The sequence below is a fragment of the Gobio gobio genome (assembly GCF_949357685.1).
Source record: "Gobio gobio genome assembly, chromosome: 15".
In the NCBI taxonomy this organism is placed as follows: Eukaryota; Metazoa; Chordata; class Actinopteri; order Cypriniformes; family Gobionidae; genus Gobio; species Gobio gobio.
Window position 1 is genome coordinate 53,007,971 of NC_137108.1, and position 22,500 is coordinate 53,030,470.

Below are 22,500 nucleotides of genomic sequence, written 5' to 3' on the forward strand. Positions count from 1 at the left end.
CGAGGCCTAACAATCGGCTTCAGATATGATTATTGACTTTATAACAGCTTCTTAGTGTTTAATTCAATCCAAATTTTAATGACAGGGTCTTTAGAGACGCGGCGGCACATGCTGGAGGATTTCACAGCTTTTGTTTGTGGGAAACAACTAGAAGCCAATTAGTGTGTTTTTGCTCTAATTGTTGCATATTCAATCACGTTTCTCTCCTGTTATACTATGTTGTCCAATACAAAAACAATTTCGTCTGTCCCTATAGATGGAATTATTTTAGTGTGGCTAAACTGAAATATCAATTTACAGTTTAACATCAAGAGATTAGCTATTGAATGTTGTGTATGTGTGTGTGTGTTGCATGTCTGATTTCTCACAAAAACGCCTGGATCATTCTCCACCCTAGAGCGTTCAGTTAATGCGTAATTTAAAAAAAATCATTGCATTATCATCATTTTAAATTGCAATGCAGTATGAAGAAGAATGGGAACCCTGCACACTATGAACAGTATATAACAGTGCTTGAGTCACAGTCTTCCACAGGTGTTGCATAACTGCAGTGTTGCAATATAATGACAGTTTTTGCAACCGACCGTAGTGTGTGTGGGATCTTGTCTGTTCTCTTCATGATGTCCTGAAATCATTCAGTGTTTATTTGTTTAAAATGCTGTTGCACCAATGCAGTTTGTTTGTCCACATTGTTTACCTTTACACACACATGAGCTTCCCATTCTCCATCTGTAGGGTTTAATATGCAGCTCTAGCAGCTCCAGCTCTTCTTTCCTCAAGGTTTAGGAGTGTGTTTATGGGGATTCTTCATTTGTGATGTTGGACGAGAAGGCCTGGCTCTCAGTCTCCGCTCTAAATCATCCCAAAGCTGTTCTATCAGGTTGAGTTCAGGACTCCAGTTCCTCCACCAAACTCCTCATCCATGTCTTTATGGAGACGCTTTGAGCACTGGTCAGTCATGCTGGGACAGGAAGGGGCCGTCCCCAAACTGGGCCCACAAAGTTGGGAGCATGAAATTGTCCAAAATGTCTTGGTGAAGCGTTAAGAGTTCCTTTCACTGGAACTAAGGGGCCAACCCCTGAAAAACAACCCCACCCCATAATCTCCCCTCCACCAAACTTTACACTTGGCACAATGCAGTCAGGCTAGTCCCATTCTCCTGGCAACCGCCAAACCCAGACTCGTCCATGGGATTGTCAGACAGAGAAGTGTGATTGGTCACTCAGAGAACACATCTCCACTGCTCTAGAGTCCAGTGGCGGCGCACTTTACCCCACTGCATCCCACGCTTTGGTGGTGTAAGGCTTGGATGAGCTGCTCGGCCATGGAAACCCATTCCATGAAGCTCTACACACTGTTCTTGAGCTCATCTGAAGGCCACAGAAGTTTGGAGGTCTGGAGCTCTTGACTCTGCAGAAAGTTGGCGACTTCTGTGTCCCTCAGCATGCGCTGACCCCGCTCTGTGACCCTCAGCATGCGCTGACCCCGCTCTGTGGCCCTCAGCATGTGCTGACCCCGCTCTGTGACCCTCAGCATGAGCTGACCCCGCTCTGTGACCCTCAGCATGTGCTGACCCCGCTCTGTGACCCTCAGCATGTGCTGACCCCGCTCTGTGACCCTCAGCATGTGCTGACCCCGCTCTGTGACCCTCAGCATGTGCTGACCCCGCTCTGTGACCCTCAGCATGTGCTGACCCCGCTCTGTGACCCTCAGCATGAGCTGACCCCGCTCTGTGACCCTCAGCATGAGCTGACCCCGCTCTGTGACCCTCAGCATGTGCTGACCCCGCTTTACACATTTAGTGTAATATTTGGCCTTATTGCACAGGCTCCACCGATCACGGCCCCACACTTGAGTTCTCTGAGCTCCTGAGAGCGGCCCATTCTCTCACTAATGTGTGTAGAAGCGAACACACACACACACACACACACACACACACCTGAGAGCGGCCCATTCTCTCTCTAATGTGTGTAGAAGCGAACACACACACACACACACAGTCCTGAGAGCGGCCCATTCTCTCACTAATGTGTGTAGAAGCGAACACACACACACACACACACACACACCTGAGAGCGGCCCATTCTCTCTCTAATGTGTGTAGAAGCGAACACACACACACACACTTTTAGCATGTTAAATTGACAGCCCTAAATTATATACAACTATATGCATTAAAATACTGTGATTTCACAGGTTATCAGCCATGCAAATCCAAAATATCCTGTTGCGATTTGTTTGGGACAAACACTCACAGTTCCACTGATGAATGGAACAATGGAACAAAATCCAGATGCATCAGACTAATGAGAATTTTCAAGGAAATGTGTTTAATCGACATGAAAACGAACAAAAAATCCTTAATGGCTCCGAAAATAGTCTTTATTTTATTTATGCATTCTTGATGCGTTTCTCTCTGTGTTTTTTCCCGAGGTGGATCTGAGATGGGTGGCTTCTGGATTCATCCGCCCGGCTTTGAGAGTGAGGGAGAGGAAAGATCCTTGATCTCAGGGAGTCGGAAAAGATAATTACGCCTTAAGGGGAGCGGAAGGGGATAAATGGAAAAGCTCAATTAATGCTGGTTGTCATTACCAGTCTATTTGCTCAGGTTGAGGCATATAAAAAGCCCTACTAATTTGAGTGTAGATGCACAGATGGCGGTCGGGTCTCCATATGAGGGACGGTCATTAAACCCCTGACGTCTCAGCATCTGACCATGGTGACTCAAACACGCCGCACAGATATAGCAATTCATGTCACAACCAAACCATCACGGGCATCAGCGCACAAACCGCCACCATTTGACTAATGTGATTGTGATGTCAGATGCCAGCGTTCGTTTTTCTCTCTCAGAGAGCTGAGTGTTGTGTTAAGCTCGGAGAGGAATACTAACTAGCTACACAAACAATTCCCAGAGGATAATTGTATTGCTCAGAGATTGTTCTGTCATAACTCAGAAGATGTTGTCATAATGCACTTCGCAAAGCCTTTTTAATTCCATAACTTGGTTTTAAGTAAGGAATAATTGACTCCGGTCCGTTGTAAGGTAGTGATGCTGTTCCAATTATTCTGCGTATACTACGGTCACCACACCATGTTCAGATGTTTTATTTCAAGACTTTTGTCAGCTTTTTGTCCTTAACGCTAATAATTTCTTACGTTTGTCATCTCAAACCTCAAAAACATATTTTTAGAGCTCATAACGGAGGCTTGAGCCACTGAAAGCAGATTAATGCAGTAATTAATGCAGTTATTAATGAAGCGTGTGATATTACAACCCATTCTCACTCCCAAGGCGTCAAATTCCGAAGCATGGTCAAGTGCCGTTGTTCCGCGTCACATCGAAGACGCTAAAGTCACCCCTAGGCGTCACTATATCGACGCGCTGGTGCTCCATTCATTTCAGTTGTTTACCCAATGCATCAGATCAAGACGCATGTTATTCTTTGCATTTGTAAAAGCAGACATGATTTTATTCATATTTAAAGGTTACTTTTATATTTTGGAGCTGCTAACCCAACTCCTGCCCTAAACCTACCCACTTCTAAACAATATAAAACACAGAACAGGCAAATACAAGTACAGTCACATCTGTTTATTGCAAAAACTGACCCAAAACAGTATAAAAGTATTAACTCATGTTGCATTCCAAGTCTTCTGAAGTCACACGATGTCTTCATGTAAAGAACAGAGTTGATCTTAATGTTTTAATCGCTGAGATGATGATCCCGCCGCTCCGTTAACGCACTCATTCATATCTCATTCAAATAATACACACGCCTCTTTAGCATGACGCATTCGGTCACAAGACACACGAGAACCAATGACATTTTACAATCAAAGCTGACGTAATGACGCAATTGGTCATGAGACTTACGAGAGCCAATGCAATTTCACTTTGAAAACTGATGTAACGGGCGGCAATATTTGAAATTGAATGTGTTCGTGATCTTCTGCGGATGGAGACGCTGATCGCTTTTGGGGATTTCCTTCACACAAATCAATCGCTTAGCCTCGGAATATTTGGAATATTTGTACTTTTTGAATAAATTGTGCATGCAGTCGACTCTGCCTGTTATATCTGCGTTTTATACCACACAAATGGGTAGGTTTAGGGATGGAATGGGGTTGGGTTACATGTTAAAACGTGTCTAGATAGCGTAAATAAAATTATGCTGGCTGATTAAATTGAGAATCACAGTCCAACATGTCATAATGGCAAAATCATAACCCAATATATGATCATCATGATTCCCATGCCCAGCGCGTCTGTTTCTGATGCCAAAGGTTTCTCATTGAAATGAATGGAGCACTCAGCGCGTCAATATAGTGACGCCTAGGGGTGCCTTTAGCGTCTTTATTGTGACGCGGAAAGCACTTGACCATGCGCCGGAATTTGACGCGTTGGGAGTGAGAACGGGTTGATATTACCTGAGTCTGAACAGTGTTGGGCTCCAGCGTCTCTCCTGATAGTGAAACTGTAAGTGTATCTGCTTAAACAACAGCGCCGTTATTACCTCGCCAGTAAGAAATGGCTTGCAGCTTTTAAGTTGTTAAACTATTTATATTTAAAAAATTACTTAAAAGGGCAGTGTGTAGTATTTATGAGGATCTATTGACACAAATGCAATATAAAATACATATGTTTTCAGTGGTGTAGAATTACCTTAGAATGAGCCGTTTCTATCTACACACACCGCGGGTACAGTGAAGCCGCCATTTTGTGGCGCCATGTCTCTGTAGTGGTTAAACATGAGATATAATTAATAGGGCTGGGCACCGAACGGCGATACTTTTATGGTATCGAACGAAAAACTGTGCCAAATTTCGGTTGCAAAAGCCAAGTGGCTTTTATACACTTATAAAAGTGGATGCCGAGTCAGCAAAGTGCAACATATGCGATAAGAATATTGCAACCAAAGGCGCAAAAGCAAAACTTTCTGTGAGACGTAAGTTCACAAACAGCGCGAGTGAATCACCGCGCGCGCGCGCTCTCTCTCTCCCTCAAAATGCTCAAATGGCTTCACATCAGCGCATCTGCACTAAAATCAGCTGCTCAGTTGACACAGGATTTGCCACTTGCACAATCGAGGCAGTGTCGCATCGTCACTAAAGTTTATCATTTGCATTTATTTTTAAGTCTTGCCAGTGTTCAGACCGCTCAGCACTCGCGCGCTCTCAAAGAGACCGTGAGCGCGCACGCGCGCACACACACACACACACACACACACACACACACACACACACACACACACACACACACACACACACACACACACACACACACACACACACACACACACACACACACACACACACACACACACACACAGGCCATCTCACAAAAAGCTTGCGAGTACAAATTGCGCTGAAATGGTCAGATACACACAAATGTATGTACTAAAGTACCGTCTTGACGAGTTTGCGCGTAAACCCCGTCGTGACTCGCGAGTGAACGTTTGTGCAACTGTATCCGTGTTCGCTCTTAAAGAGACAGCTGACGAATAAACTGCTGCTGTCTCTGCGTTTCTCTTTGTCTTGTGTTGTTTGATGAACCTTTATGACACTCACTGCTCTTGAATGACTAACTTTTGCAACCTTAAGTGTAAGGATTAATCTAATTTAATTTATTCAGGGAAGACCAATATTAATTTACATTTGATTTCTTATTAAATGTCTTTTAGTATTTCTTACCTCAATACTGATGTTAGACCTACCTGAAAATTTGTCTTTAAAAACAAAAACACACTGCATGATCAATTTATTTAGGTGAGATAATTATATTTATATGACAAGAGTCACCTAAGGGGGGGATTCCCCCATTGTCAGAAATAAAATTCAGGCCCTGAATGAATGTCTGTATAATTCCCTATAAATAATTCTACATGATAAAAAGAAGGCTTCAAGTAGATTGTATCGGCAGATGCTGCTTCCTGTGATCGGCTCCAAAAATCCTGATCGGAGCACCCTTACAAAAAGCACAACCAGTTTTATTAATAATGTTACCCTGAGTGAGAAGTGTTACCAGAATTTGTTTAAATTAAGGTGAAAAATAAATGTTTTGTGTTTAATGTATTTTTGTTGATGTTGAAATGGATTTTAAAACATATTGTATCGGAAAAAGTATCGTTAGGAACCGGTATCGAAACTGAGGTATCGAAATTGGCACCGGATCGAAAGATTTTGAACAATACCCAACCCTAATTATTAATATTGTGTAGATCTAACGGCCGATCATGAATCTTTAATTTGTTGTCTGGCGAATCGTTTTGACTGAGGGCAAAGAGAAGTTTCATAACTTTATTTTTTATTTAAATATACATGCAGTGAAGATAATGTAGGCATTGCCTGGACCACGTGTGTGGCTATTAATGTTGAATATATATTTTTAATGAAAATGAAAAGAGGCAGAGTGGTGTTTTATGACATATTTCTCCTGGAGCGACTTGAACGCGCGTCTATTTCGCTTCAAATGCTCGATTTATACTCACGTCCAATGCACTGTGAACGCACAAATGGATTAAAAATGTTCAAGCATCCAACTAGACGTGGTAAACATGAATTTGACGCTGTATTCGCGTTTGGTGTGAACGCAGCATAAAGGGACAAACTTCTCTACAGAGCGCTAGTCACTCTCTGCTCTCTCAGATGACGACATCTTTGTCCTGTTTTGGCCACCGTAGCTTCTCTGTGCTCCGAAATGGAGGTGCAATTCACAACCTCACCACTAGACGCCGCTAAAATTTACACACTGCACCTTTAAGTATTGCTACTTAAGAAATAATTTACTTGAGAACAAGGAGAATCACTGAAAAATATTTAAACAAGTAGTTTTTACTTTAGTTTTATTTTTCAAATTTTGTTAGCAATATGGAGCGATAAACACTCTCATGTGATTTCTGTTTCATTCATACTGGAAGCTTGGAAGTGAGAGATTCATATAGAAGTATTAAACTTATGACGTTCCAGGAAATCCCAGATATCAGCTGAATAACATGCAGAGACGTTTCTGATGAAACATGAAGACAATAAACACACGACTGCGATGATATATCTGTGTTTATCTCTGTTCTTCAAGCCGGGTATCTTCATAAAAATGATGTATATCTATATAATGCAAAGCTAATTGACATAATATAATATCTTTTCTGTCTCACTATGTGTTAAGAAGCAACATGGGACCAGAAGCAAGCCTGTTTCAAACACGTATAGTGATTTTAGAGCGAAACATGATATTAATCTCATAAATTGTCGTGTTTTAGGCTATGCTGAGCAAACACACTAGCTATGCCTGTCGCCAAGAGCGATTGTTTTATTAATAATTTTGAAAAGTAAGTCCATGCAAGATCATTTTAATGTTTTTAAGGGCAAAAGCAAGTACACTGTAAAATTAAAAAAAAGTTGACATAGCTTTAAATTGTAAGGCAACTTGCTGCACAGCGTTTTCACTCAAGTAGTTCACTCAACTCAATTTACTGAGGAAGGTCACATGTCTCCCAATTTAAGTTTTTTTGTTCAGCTGATTGAGTTTTTATCGTTTTTTTTTTTTATTTTGTGTTGAAAATTGTAAAAAATGTGATGTCACCATAATGGTGAACAGTGTTTCTCTGGCTGCTGAATAAGAATATAATAATTGTGTAGTGGTTTCATTCACTGGTTTTATGTTTAATATGAGCAATATATGAATCATTTTGTTTTATTGTGATTCTAGAAAAGATCCAGCACAGTTTTAATCAGAAAAACTGAATAAGGTTTAAAACCGATTGTACACTAAGCACTTTGACCTCCTGTGAGATTTACTCCCACAGACATCAAGAGTCAGCCAATGAATCTCAACAATGGTGACATGCTTCATGCCGCAATGCATGCTGGGAGCCATGGATGAGTTTTGCATGATGCACCCAGAATGCATTGCTAACTTGTTGCAACTTGTATGCTTGTAAACTTGCAATTACAAATCGAATTTACAATTGATACTAGGTTGGTCCAACAATTGTTGAACCAACTTCTTTAACATAACTTTAACCAAAACATAATCATTAACCTACATATTTGTGGGTTGGAATTTTTACAGTGCAAGTGAGAGGTTTGATCAAATAAATGAGGGATTAAAAAGGTGTGAATAGAAAAGTGTGGGGTACGGGTAACGGTGAAGGTACGGGTTAATATGTTAAATAAAATGCTGTTTATTGTGTGCTGCCAAAAATGTGCCGGGAGCTCACTGTTGCTATAGCAACAAACTACACTTTTACGTGCTTCTGATTGACAGATAGACCCAAGCACTCTTATTTCACTGTTGTTGCTAATGTTGAGGTTATTTCAGCTTCGCACATTTAGTGTAACTGCATTGTTAGAGAGGGCAAGCTTTATCATTAAACTGAACTCTGAGTATGCATTTTAGACACTTTATTCTGGCTCCATCCATGCAATACCTCTGCCTTGTATGAGCCGAGTTTCCTATTTACTTCAGCTGCAGTGCTCTGGTAATATCAATGCTTTCAGAAGCTGCCAAAATTACTAAAATCACTAAAATATTGAAACATTAGCGATACTGATTGAATGTCAAAGCGTGGTTTGAAAGCCCGCCCCCACCCCCAAGCTTAACTGGACGCTCTGATTGGTGCACCCGAGTCAGACCTGTCTGTGATTGGCTGAAGCGAATCAGACCTGTCTGTGATTAGCTGAAGTGAGTCAGACCTGTCTGTGATTGGCTGAAGCGAGTCAGACCTGTCTGTGATTGGCTGAAGCGAGTCAGACCTGTCATTGTGGGTTTTGGTTCTTTTTCTGTTGTTGGCTCTAAGGACCTTTAAAGGAACACGCCGACTTTTTGGGACTTTATCTTATTCACCGTATCCCCAGTGTTAGAGAAGTCCATACACACCTTTCTCATCTCCGTGCCGTAACTCTGTCTGACGCACACACCGCTAGCCTAGCTTAGCACAAAGACTGGAGGCAAACGGCTCCAGCTAGCCTAGCTTAGCACAAAGACTGTGGGTATATGGCTCCAGCTAGCCTAGCTTAGCACAAAGACTGGAGGTAAACGGCTCCAGCTAGCCTAGCTTAGCACAAAGACTGGAGGTAAATGGCTCCAGCTAGCCTAGCTTAGCACAAAGACTGGAGGTAAACAGCTCCAGCTAGCCTGGCTTGGCACAAAGACTGGAGGTATATGGCTCCAGCTAGCCTAGCTTAGCACAAAGACTGGAGGTAAACGGCTCCAGCTAGCCTAGCTTAGCACAAAGACTGGAGGTAAACGGCTCCAGCTAGCCTAGCTTAGCACAAAGACTGGAGGTAAATGGCTCCAGCTAGCCTAGCTTAGCACAAAGACTGGAGGTAAATGGCTCCAGCTAGCCTAGCTTAGCACAAAGACTGTGGGTATATGGCTCCAGCTAGCCTAGCTTAGCACAAAGACTGGAGGTAAATGGCTCCAGCTAGCCTAGCTTAGCACAAAGACTGGAGATAAACGGCTCCAGCTAGCCTGCCTTGGCACAAAGACTGGAGGTATATGGCTCCAGCTAGCCTAGCTTAGCACAAAGACTGGAGGTAAATGGCTCCAGCTAGCCTAGCTTAGCACAAAGACTGGAGGTAAATGGCTCCAGCTCAATAAGTGACAAAATAACGCCATTGTGATGTGAGTAGTTACATTGTGTACTAAGACCGACGGAAAATGAAAAGTTGTGATTATCTTGACCGATATGGAAGGAACTATACTCTCATTCCTGCGTAATAATCAAGAGCTGTGAGCCGCCCCATGAGTGCAGCGGCGCAATGATATTACACAGCGCATAGAAAATCACAACTTTTCATTTTCCGTCGGTCTTAGTACACGGTGTAACTATACACATCACAACATGTAAAAAGGAAAAAGTGGCCGTTATTTTGTCACGTATTGAGCAGTAGGCTAGCTGGAGCCATTTACTTCCAGTCTTTGTGCTAAGCTAGGCTAGCTGGATCCGTTTACTTCCAGTCTTTGTGCTAAGGCTAGGCTAACTGGAGCCGTTTACTTCCAGCAATTGTGCTTAGCTAGGCTAGCTGGAGCCATTTACCTCCAGTCTTTTTGCTAAGCTAGGCTAGCTGAAGCCATTTACCTCTAGTCTTGGTGCTAAGCTAGGCTAGCTGGAGCCGTTTACCTCCCGTCTTGGTGTTAAGCTAGGCTAGCTGGAGCCATTTACCTCCAGTCTTTGTGCTAAGCTAGGCTAGCTGGAGCCATTTACTTCCAGTTTTTTTGCTAAGCTAGGCTAGCTGGAGCTGTTTACTTCCAGTCTTTGTGCTAAGCTAGGCTAGCTGGAGCCATTTACTTCCAGTCTTTGTGCTAAGCTAGGCTAGCTGGAGCCGTTTACCTCCAGTCTTTGTGTTAAGCTAGGCTAGCTGGAGCCATTAACCTCCAGTCTTTGTGCTAAGCTAGGCTAGCTGGAGCCGTTTACTTCCAGTCTTTGTGCTAAGCTAGGCTAGCGGTGGGTGCGTCAAGCCTTGTTTATACTCGACGCGCCTGCGCGAGGGTGCGTGTAGCAAAAATGACGTCATTGCGGAGTGGGCGGTAGTGCGTGTTGAGTCTTGAGTGCGCAAGACCCCATTTCGCGTGGCGGTGTGTAGCTTTTTTTATTTTCACTTTCCGCGCGGCTACACATCCGAAGATGCACGAGTTCTAGGCGAATCTAGCCGAGCATGACGTCTCATCACCGGCACACAGTTTGCACATACAAATTAGTTACATATATTTTGAAAATGAGCGTACAAAAGCATAAATAAGCCCTTTTATTGAAAATAAAAATCCATGTAAATGTTCACATTTTAGTGAAATTAGGAAATATTTAAGAGATCGTTAATTTAACGTTAGTTGTATACATGTGATCTTGATCTCATGTCACAAGTAATAATATCAAGGTCTAATGAGTTTTACACAATTCTTTTGTAGTGTGGTTTTTGGTGAAGTGTACTAAAATAAATATCGTCACTCGTGTAAATTCTTTTACTTCTTCTCACCGCTGTTTCCTGATGCTTTATAGAACAATTACTCCGAGTCGCCCTCTGTCGCTTCAAAGAATATTACAACGGCAAGCGCGTCAAATATAACCGCCTCGTCCCTTTGGGGAGGAGCGCACGCAGAAAGTATAAACAAGGCTTCAGACAGAGATGAGAATGGTGTGAATGGACTTATCTAACTCTGATGGTGCGTTCACACCGGACGCGAATGAAGCGTTTCGCGCGAGTGATATACATGTTCAGTCAATGCAAAGACGCGAATAGACATTCTGTGGCGCAATTTGCGCGAATGAGGTGGCGCGAATTGAGCATTTGCGCGAATGGTGCGAATCGCCAGAGTTGAAAAATCTAAACTTTGGTGGATATTCGCGCCGCGTTAACCAATCAGGAGCTTGCTCTAGTAGTGACAACAATGAGGAGAAAATTTGGTTTATATTAATCATATATTAATATCTGGTTCGGACAATATGATTATCACTGTGATAACATTAAATAACATGAAACACAACCCAGTCTCTTTTTGTTAAATGCAAGTTTTTGTATGATCAATAATACAAAAGTATAAGTAAAAGGTATAAGAAGCTATACATGAAATAAAGCAAACAATTCAGTCAAACATTCAAAGTCAGTGCTAGTCGGCTACAACGCTAACGTAAAGTTAAATAGCCTAAAGATATTAAGTAATGAAACTTCACTTTGCCCTCAGCCTAAATTATTTGCCAGGGAACAAATGATAGATCCATGAGACCAAAGATCGGCCGTTACATAAACACAAGACGAATTATAGCTCGAAAAAGTCTTAAAACTATGTTGTGTCTCACATTAACAGTAGTATTTTATCAAAAAAGACGTGTAAACACAGCCCATGTCAGCCATTTCTCAACGAGACGAGTCGCTGGCAGAAGCCCCGCCCATGAGGCGAACTCACGTCTGTTGTGAAGTGATTAAACTCAAAATGTTCGAGCGTCCAACTACACGCGATTTATTCGTGTCATTCGCGTCCGGTGTGATCGCACCATTAGGGATATGGTGAATAAGATAAAGTCCCAAAATGTCGGCGTGTTCCTTTAAAATAACTGAAATCATTTGGCGTAGTGATATGGAACTGTAATGCGGTCGAAACCTGCTGGAACTACTTCCCTGAAAATAACTACACACCTTAGAACGTCCGTCAACCAATCAGATTCAAGCATTCAACAGCCCCCGTTGTATAAAGTGGATAGAATGTGAGAGAAATGAACTGGGAAAGTTCACTCCAGTGGGATGTTCGGGAAATCTTCTCTGAGCTAGCAACAGTAACCAAGGGGGGCGGAGCTTATCAAAATACATCTCATTCAAGTGTTTCATGTGGACTTGTTTTTCCATTTCGTGGCTTATATTCATATTTCCTTCTCTTTCTCTCTTCTTACAGGTTTCATTTTTACTTGTGGTGGGACATTAAAAGGGAAAAACGGGACTATAGAAAGTCCGGGCTTTCCTCACGGATACCCTAACGGAGCCAACTGCACCTGGGTTATTGTGGCCGAGGAGAGGAGCAGAATTCATATAGTTTTTCAGTCCTTCGCTGTGGAGGAAGAATATGACTTTTTATCTTTATACGACGGACATCCTCATCCTGCGAACTTCAGAACGAGGTAAGAGCAGAGTTTAGTGCTGTGATGTACGCTGGGACATGATTGGTACAGTATGATATACAGTCTTCTGGAAAATGGAGCAAAAATATCGAGCGAATGCAGATGTGAAGCGAGAATGTCCTTCCCACTATCGCCTGCTTTGACTGGAAATAGCAACACTGCAAAAAATGCTTTTCTTACTTAGTATTTTTGTCTTGTTTTCAGTCCAAATATCTAAAAAATCTTACATTAGGAAGCATTGACTATACAAGCAGAAGTGTTTGTCTTGTTTTGGGGGGAAATAAGTCAAAATTAAGGGAGTTTTTGCTTAAAGTAAGCAAAATAATCTGCCAATGGGGTTAGCAAAATAATCTTGTTTTCTGTTTGAATTAAGATTATTTTGCTTACCCCATTGGCAGATTATTTTGCTTATTTTAAGCAAAAACTCCCTTAATTTTGACTTATTTCCCCCCAAAACAAGACAATAATTTTTATTTGGCTAGTAAATGCTTCTTGTTTTGAGAATTTTTAGATGTTTGGACCAGAAACAAGACATACCAAGTAAGAAAAGCATTTTTTGCAGTCAAATGGTGATTCATGGCTGTGACATCGACTCTGAAAGGGATAATTCACCCAAAAATGAAAGTTCTGTCATCATTTACTCACCCTCAAATTGTTTCAAACCTGTATGAGTTTCTTTGTTCTGCTGAACACAAAAGAAGATATTTAGAAGAATGTTTGTAACCAAGCAGATTATATGCAACCATTGACTAACATAGTAGGGGGAAAAAATACTATGGTAGTCAATGGTTGCTCTCTCTGCTTTGTTACAAACATTCTTCTAAATATCTTCTTTTGTGTTCAGCAGAACAAAGAAACTCATACAAGTTTGGAACAACTTGAGGGTGAGTAAATGATGACAGAACTTTCATTTTTGGGTGAACTATAGCCTATTGGCTATAAAAGGGAATAAAAAGTGACTCCATATGTTGTGCCTCAACTTCCTGCTTCAATAAGAAATGTGTCCGGCTGTGTAAGTAAGACGAATGGTCATTCAGCTGGTCAATCATTACTGTAATTTTTTTATTAAAGCTGCACTATGTAAGTTTTCCGTCCGCTAGAGGTCGCCAATTCAAAACAAAGGCGTAGTTTGATGATGTCACATTTGAGCGCAGAATCTTGGGTCATGTGGTTCTTCTCCGACCCCAGTACGTCTCGTGCTTTTATTTATTATGGGCTGCATTATCTGCTGCTAATGCGACCTGGTTCCCCTCTGTCCCAAACACATATGCATAATAACATGCTGTATAGAGGTAGTTTACATGATTAAAGTGAAGATATGCCTCTAGCTTTAATCATTTAAATGTGTCTTTGAAGTTTGGGCAAACACTTCTGGCAGCTTTAGTCGTTGTTTATGCACATGTATATCTTTAAAATAGACGACTAGTTCTACATTAACACTGCTGAAAGCTCCTTTATGTGAACCTTTTGCAGATAAATACAAGTGCATTTTCGTTTACTATTAACACAAATCAAAAAGTAAATCATACTCAACTATTATAGTAAACAACTTTTCCTAATTAGGCCTACTCTGTATACATTTTATGATGAATAGTATCATTAGTTATACATAATGTTTAAAATGCCGCGTGTTCATATATTTAATTATAAAATGGCTTAAGTACACTACCCTTCCTGAAATACAATTAATATTGTCATCATTCATTGATTTCATGTTAAAATAATATACAAATTCACTACCCTCTTTGAAATACAATAATCAGTAAAAAAGAATCATCAGATTAATCTGGGAAAATAATCGTTAGATTAGTCGACCAACAGGAAAAATAATCGTTAAATTAGGCGACCAATTGGAAAAATAATCGTTAGATTAGTCGACAGGGGAAAAAAACAACCGTTAGATTAGGCGACCAAAAGGAAAAATAATTGTTAGATTAGTCGACTAACCGGGAAAATAATCGTTAGATTAGTCGGCCAATAGGAAAATAACCGCTAGATTAGTCGACCAACAGGAAAAATAATCGTTAGATTAGGCGACTAATCGAAAAATGAGCGCTAGATTAGTCGACAGGAAAAAAAAAAACCCTGTTAGATTAGTCGACCAATAGGAAAAATAATTGTTAGATTAGTCGGCTAACCGGGAAAATAATCGTTAGATTAGTCGACCAACAGGAAAAATAATCGTCAGATTAGTCGACTAATCAAAAAATGATCGTTAGATTAGTCGACAGAAAAGAAAAGAAAAAAAAAACGTTAGATTAGGCGACCAATAGGAAAAATAATTGTTAGATTAGTCGACTAACCGGAAAAATAATCGCTAGATTAGCCGACCAATAGGAAAAATAAGCGTTAGATTAGTCGACTAATCGAAAAAAAAAAAAAAAAAAGATCGTTAGATTAGTCGACAGAAAAGAAAAAAAAAAGAAAAGAAAAAGAAACAAAAAAACCCGTTAGATTAGTCGACCAACAGAAAAAAATTATTGTTAGATTAATCGACTAACCGGAAAAATAATCGTTAGGTTAGTCGACCAATAGGAAAAATAATCGTTAGGTTAGTCGACCAATAGGAAAAATAATCGTTAGGTTAGTCGACCAATAGGAAAAATAATCGTTAGGTTAGTCGACCAATAGGAAAAATAATCGTTAGGTTAGTCGACCAATAGGAAAAATAATCGTTAGGTTAGTCGACCAATAGGAAAAATAATCGCTAGATTAGCCGACCAATAGGAAAAAAAATCGTTAGATTAGTCGGCTAATCAAAAAAAAAAAAAAAAAAAAATCGTTAGATTAGTCGACAGAAAAATAACCGTTAGTTGCAGCTCTAATGTGATTATTAACGTTACTGTAGTGAAGCAGAGCAGGACGAGTGTTGTGGAGCTGAGGAACCGCTGGAGCGATTGTTAATGAGATGAACGCAACACACGCCTCGCGAGCAGAGGGACTTTTATTATGCACAGTCGCCACTTCCTCTCCTCCGCTCATGAGTGTGAGGAAACGCAGCTCTGCTGATCATATTACACACATCTGAGTGTGTTGATGATGGGATTGTTCTCTCAGCGGCTGCTATGACACTTGTGAGAGTAAAGCGTTTCTGCAGAATAAAACCGCAAGATATGATGTCATCGACAGGCCACGCCCTCACACGTCCCGGTTCCTCGGGTAAAAGAGCATCTCACCATTTACAAATAGTCGGAAACATTTGGGATATTGTAAGTACTCGACTGAACATAATATATAACACTGGCCTAGTGGTGTTTAGATACTTTACTGAAAAAAATCTTACATAGTGCACCTTTAAATAAATGCATTTTTCCATTATATACTCTTTTTATGCACATGATCCTGTTTTTCCTACTTATCATAAATTAATATAATTGAGCTAGACATATTGATTTGGGTTTGAATGTTTTGTTTCATGAAGAAAGAGTGTGTTTTTCTGATTTCTGAATGAGAGCCCGTGTCATAACACAGTGCTTATCTGTGAATTATAGACCTGATTACCGCCTCAACATGGGGCCCAAACTCTTCCCAATGCTTAAAAGACACAGAATTAACCTACACTAACTCTCCACCAATTAAAGGGTAAAGCAATTATTGCAGCGAAACTCTCCGCCAGCCAGGAGTAAAATCAGCAGACCCCCTGCGATCAGGTAGCTGAAGTTCACCCGTGGAAATTACCATGATTGAAAATATGTATTTTATGCCAATATGGGCTTCACAGACGCCGTATCCAAAAAAGCCACGCTTCATTGGGTAAACAGATGCACATATTGCGATAGTGATGTCATTTCCTCAGTATTCCCTCTATTAAAATGCCAGACAAATACGTTTTTTTCCCCTCTCAGAACGCCTCCATTTGTGATTTGTGTTCGGTGTCACAGACAGACGGATTGATTTTCATGCCGGAAAGTGTTTGTCTGTAACTCTTCACTAAGCTCCGCCCCCTTCGTTACAGTTGCTCTAGATGTGTCACTTATTACTGATGAATCTGAGATTTTCAGTTTTTTGCTTGCATGCATTTTATCAATGTTTTCCTTTGGAGAAATGGTCAAAAGCCACTGATCAAAGTCTGCTAACTGTGAGAATGAGGCCGATTCTAGCAGATTCTCCACAAGTCCCGTCTGGACACTGATGGATGGATGGATGGATTGATAGAACAATAGATAGAACGATAGAACGATAGAACGATAGATAGATAGATAGATAGATAGATAGATAGATAGATAGATAGATAGATGGATGGATGGATGGATGGATGGATGGATGGATGGATGGATGGATGGATGGATGGATGGATGGATGGATGGATGGATGGATGGATGGATGGATGGATGGATGGATGGATGGATGGATGGATGGATGGATGCATGGATGGATTGATAGAACGATAGCTAGAACAATAGATAGAACAATAGATAGAACGATAGATATAACGATATAACGATAGATAGATAGTTAGATGGATGGATGGATGGATTGATTGATAGAATGATAGATAGAACGATAGATAGATAGATAGATAGATAGATAGATGGATGGATGGATGGATGGATTGATAGAACGATAGCTAGAACAATAGATAGAACAATAGATAGAACGATAGATAGATGGATGGATGGATGGATGGATTGATAGAACGATAGATAGAACGATAGATAGAACGATATAACGATAGATAGATAAATAGATAGATAGATTATGGATGGATGGATGAGTGGGTGGGTTGATGGATTGATAGAACGATTGATAGAACGATAGCACGATAGATAGATGATGGATGGGTGGGTGGGTTGATAGATAGATAGATAGATAGATAGATAGATAGATAGATAGATGGATGGATGGATGGATGGATGGATGGATGGATGGATGGATGGATGGATGGATGGATGGATGGATGGATGGATGGATGGATGGATGCACGGATGGATGGATGCATGGATGGATTGATAGAACGATAGCTAGAACAATAGATAGAACAATAGATAGAACGATAGATAGAACGATATAACGATAGATAGATAGTTAGATGGATGGATTGATGGATGGATGGATGGATGGATTGATTGATAGAATGATAGATAGAACGATAGATAGATAGATAGATAGATAGATAGATGGATGGATGGATGGATGGATGGATTGATAGAATGATAGCTAGAACAATAGATAGAACAATAGATAGAACGATAGATAGATGGATGGATGGATGGATGGATGGATGGATTGATAGAACGATAGATAGAACGATATAACGATAGATAGATAAATAGATAGATAGATTATGGATGGATGGATGAGTGGGTGGGTTGATGGATTGATAGAACGATTGATAGAACGATAGCACGATAGATAGATAGATAGATGATGGATGGGTGGGTGGGTTGATAGATAGATAGATAGATAGATAGATAGATAGATAGATAGATAGATAGATAGATAGATAGATTGATAGAATGATAGAATGATAGATGGGTGGATGGATGGATGGATGGATGGATGGATGGATGAGGCAGATTTTAGCCGATTAGCCGAGTCCGTCTGGTCGCTGAGCTTTATATTCTCTCTTTAATAGACCTGAGATTGAATACAGCAAATCTTCACAAAAACACATTGTGGAATAAGAGCAAGCCCTTCATTATCTAAGCTGTAAGTAAATCAATAGTTTTTTCTCCTCCTCTGCAGACGCGGCACTTCATTTGCAGTTATTAAAGCATTAATCTTATGAAGAATGTGAAGGCAGTAATGCCAGTTGTACATGTTCTTGGGTTTAACAGAATTACTCAAACATTTATGAGTATTGGGTAAGTGCTTCGATAAAAGAACAGCAGAACAGTCGTTTCATTACCATCCCATAATAGACCATCCAATGTGAGAAGCCAAACTCAGAGCCGGAAGGAATCATCCTGATCCACAGAGCTTGTTGTGTTATTGTGACGATCCGTCTCTCCTTGAGCAGTTCTGCGGCCCCATCATGTCTGCGGCCCCATCATGTCTGAGGCCCCATCATGTCTGCGGCCCCATCATGTCTGCGCCCCCATCATGTCTGCGGCCCCATCATGTCTGCGGCCCCATCATGTCTGCGGCCCCATCATGTCTGCGGCCCCATCATGTCTGAGGCCCCATCATGTCTGAGGCCCCATCATGTCTGAGGCCCCATCATGTCTGCGGCCCCATCATGTCTGCGGCCCCATCATGTCTGCGGCCCCATCATGTCTGAGGCCCCATCATGTCTGCGGCCCCATCATGTCTGCGGCCCCATCATGTCTGCGGCCCCATCATGTCTGAGGCCCCATCATGTCTGAGGCCCCATCATGTCTGCGGCCCCATCATGTCTGAGGCCCCATCATGTCTGCGGCCCCATCATGTCTGCGCCCCCATCATGTCTGCGGCCCCATCATGTCTGCGGCCCCATCATGTCTGCGGCCCCATCATGTCTGAGGCCCCATCATGTCTGAGGCCCCATCATGTCTGAGGCCCCATCATGTCTGAGGCCCCATCATGTCTGAGGCCCCATCATGTCTGCGGCCCCATCATGTCTGCGGCCCCATCATGTCTGCGGCCCCATCATGTCTGAGGCCCCATCATGTCTGCGGCCCCATCATGTCTGCGGCCCCATCATGTCTGCGGCCCCATCATGTCTGAGGCCCCATCATGTCTGAGGCCCCATCATGTCTGCGGCCCCATCATGTCTGAGGCCCCATCATGTCTGCGGCCCCATCATGTCTGCGGCCCCATCATGTCTGCGGCCCCATCATGTCTGCGGCCCCATCATGTCTGCGGCCCCATCATGTCTGCGGCCCCATCATGTCTGCGGCCCCATCATGTCTGCGGCCCCATCATGTCTGCGGCCCCATCATGTCTGCGGCCCCATCATGTCTGAGGCCCCATCATGTCTGCGGCCCCATCATGTCTGAGGCCCCATCATCTCTGAGGCCCCATCATGTCTGAGGCCCCATCATGTCTGAGGCCCCATCATGTCTGCGGCCCCATCATGTCTGAGGCCCCATCATGTCTGAGGCCCCATCATGTCTGCGGCCCCATCATGTCTCAGGCCCCATCATGTCTGCGGCCCCATCATGTCTGAGGCCCCATCATGTCTGCGGCCCCATCATGTCTGAGGCCCCATCATGTCTGAGGCCCCATCATGTCTGCGGCCCCATCATGTCTGCGGCCCCATCATGTCTGCGGCCCCATCATGTCTGCGGCCCCATCATGTCTGAGGCCCCATCATGTCTGCGGCCCCATCATGTCTGAGGCCCCATCATGTCTGCGGCCCCATCATGTCTGAGGCCCCATCATGTCTGAGGCCCCATCATGTCTGCGGCCCCATCATGTCTGCGGCCCCATCATGTCTGAGGCCCCATCATGTCTGCGGCCCCATCATGTCTGAGGCCCCATCATGTCTGAGGCCCCATCATGTCTGCGGCCCCATCATGTCTGAGGCCCCATCATCTCTGAGGCCCCATCATGTCTGAGGCCCCATCATGTCTGCGGCCCCATCATGTCTGCGGCCCCATCATGTCTGAGGCCCCATCATGTCTGCGGCCCCATCATGTCTGAGGCCCCATCATGTCTGAGGCCCCATCATGTCTGCGGCCCCATCATGTCTGAGGCCCCATCATGTCTGCGGCCCCATCATGTCTGAGGCCCCATCATGTCTGAGGCCCCATCATGTCTGAGGCCCCATCATGTCTGAGGCCCCATCATGTCTGCGGCCCCATCATGTCTGAGGCCCCATCATGTCTGAGGCCCCATCATGTCTGAGGCCCCATCATGTCTGCGGCCCCATCATGTCTGAGGCCCCATCATGTCTGCGGCCCCATCATGTCTGAGGCCCCATCATGTCTGAGGCCCCATCATGTCTGCGGCCCCATCATGTCTGAGGCCCCATCATGTCTGAGGCCCCATCATGTCTGCGGCCCCATCATGTCTCAGGCCCCATCATGTCTGCGGCCCCATCATGTCTGAGGCACCATCATGTCTGCGGCCCCATCATGTCTGAGGCCCCATCATCTCTGAGGCCCCATCATGTCTGAGGCCCCATCATGTCTGCGGCCCCATCATGTCTGCGGCCCCATCATGTCTGCGGCCCCATCATGTCTGAGGCCCCATCATGTCTGCGGCCCCATCATGTCTGAGGCCCCATCATGTCTGCGGCCCCATCATGTCTGAGGCCCCATCATGTCTGAGGCCCCATCATGTCTGCGGCCCCATCATGTCTGCGGCCCCATCATGTCTGAGGCCCCATCATGTCTGCGGCCCCATCATGTCTGAGGCCCCATCATGTCTGAGGCCCCATCATGTCTGCGGCCCCATCATGTCTGAGGCCCCATCATCTCTGAGGCCCCATCATGTCTGAGGCCCCATCATGTCTGCGGCCCCATCATGTCTGCGGCCCCATCATGTCTGAGGCCCCATCATGTCTGCGGCCCCATCATGTCTGAGGCCCCATCATGTCTGAGGCCCCATCATGTCTGCGGCCCCATCATGTCTGAGGCCCCATCATGTCTGCGGCCCCATCATGTCTGAGGCCCCATCATGTCTGAGGCCCCATCATGTCTGAGGCCCCATCATGTCTGAGGCCCCATCATGTCTGCGGCCCCATCATGTCTGAGGCCCCATCATGTCTGAGGCCCCATCATGTCTGAGGCCCCATCATGTCTGCGGCCCCATCATGTCTGAGGCCCCATCATGTCTGCGGCCCCATCATGTCTGAGGCCCCATCATGTCTGAGGCCCCATCATGTCTGCGGCCCCATCATGTCTGAGGCCCCATCATGTCTGCGGCCCCATCATGTCTGAGGCCCCATCATGTCTGAGGCCCCATCATGTCTGAGGCCCCATCATGTCTGCGGCCCCATCATGTCTGAGGCCCCATCATGTCTGAGGCCCCATCATGTCTGAGGCCCCATCATGTCTGAGGCCCCATCATGTCTGAGGCCCCATCATGTCTGCGGCCCCATCATGTCTGAGGCCCCATCATGTCTGAGGCCCCATCATGTCTGAGGCCCCATCATGTCTGCGGCCCCATCATGTCTGAGGCCCCATCATGTCTGAGGCCCCATCATGTCTGCGGCCCCATCATGTCTGCGGCCCCATCATGTCTGCGGCCCCATCATGTCTGAGGCCCCATCATATCTGAGGCCCCATCATGTCTGAGGCCCCATCATGTCTGAGGCCCCATCATGTCTGAGGCCCCATCATGTCTGCGGCCCCATCATGTCTGAGGCCCCATCATGTCTGAGGCCCCATCATGTCTGCGGCCCCATCATGTCTGCGGCCCCATCATGTCTGAGGCCCCATCATGTCTGCGGCCCCATCATGTCTGCGGCCCCATCATGTCTGAGGCCCCATCATGTCTGAGGCCCCATCATGTCTGAGGCCCCATCATGTCTGAGGCCCCATCATGTCTGAGGCCCCATCATGTCTGCGGCCCCATCATGTCTGAGGCCCCATCATGTCTGAGGCCCCATCATGTCTGAGGCCCCATCATGTCTGAGGCCCCATCATGTCTGAGGCCCCATCATGTCTGCGGCCCCATCATGTCTGAGGCCCCATCATGTCTGAGGCCCCATCATGTCTGAGGCCCCATCATGTCTGAGGCCCCATCATGTCTGAGGCCCCATCATGTCTGCGGCCCCATCATGTCTGAGGCCCCATCATGTCTGAGGCCCCATCATGTCTGAGGCCCCATCATGTCTGCGGCCCCATCATGTCTGAGGCCCCATCATGTCTGAGGCCCCATCATGTCTGCGGCCCCATCATGTCTGAGGCCCCATCATGTCTGAGGCCCCATCATGTCTGAGGCCCCATCATGTCTGAGGCCCCATCATGTCTGCGGCCCCATCATGTCTGCGGCCCCATCATGTCTGAGGCCCCATCAT

At 44.3% G+C, this 22,500-nt stretch overlaps 1 protein-coding gene across 1 annotated transcript in view; it reads left to right on the forward strand.

The window, feature by feature from the left end:
• csmd3a (CUB and Sushi multiple domains 3a) overlaps window positions 1–22,500 on the forward strand; it is a gene marked incomplete at both ends in the record, with an annotated part of 567,839 nt that overhangs the window by 47,372 nt on the left and 497,967 nt on the right. Inside the window, one exon of the mRNA XM_079838157.1 lies at window positions 12,392–12,614. Coding sequence (XP_079694283.1) covers window positions 12,392–12,614 — 223 coding nt within the window. The remainder of the gene's footprint in view (window positions 1–12,391; window positions 12,615–22,500) is intronic.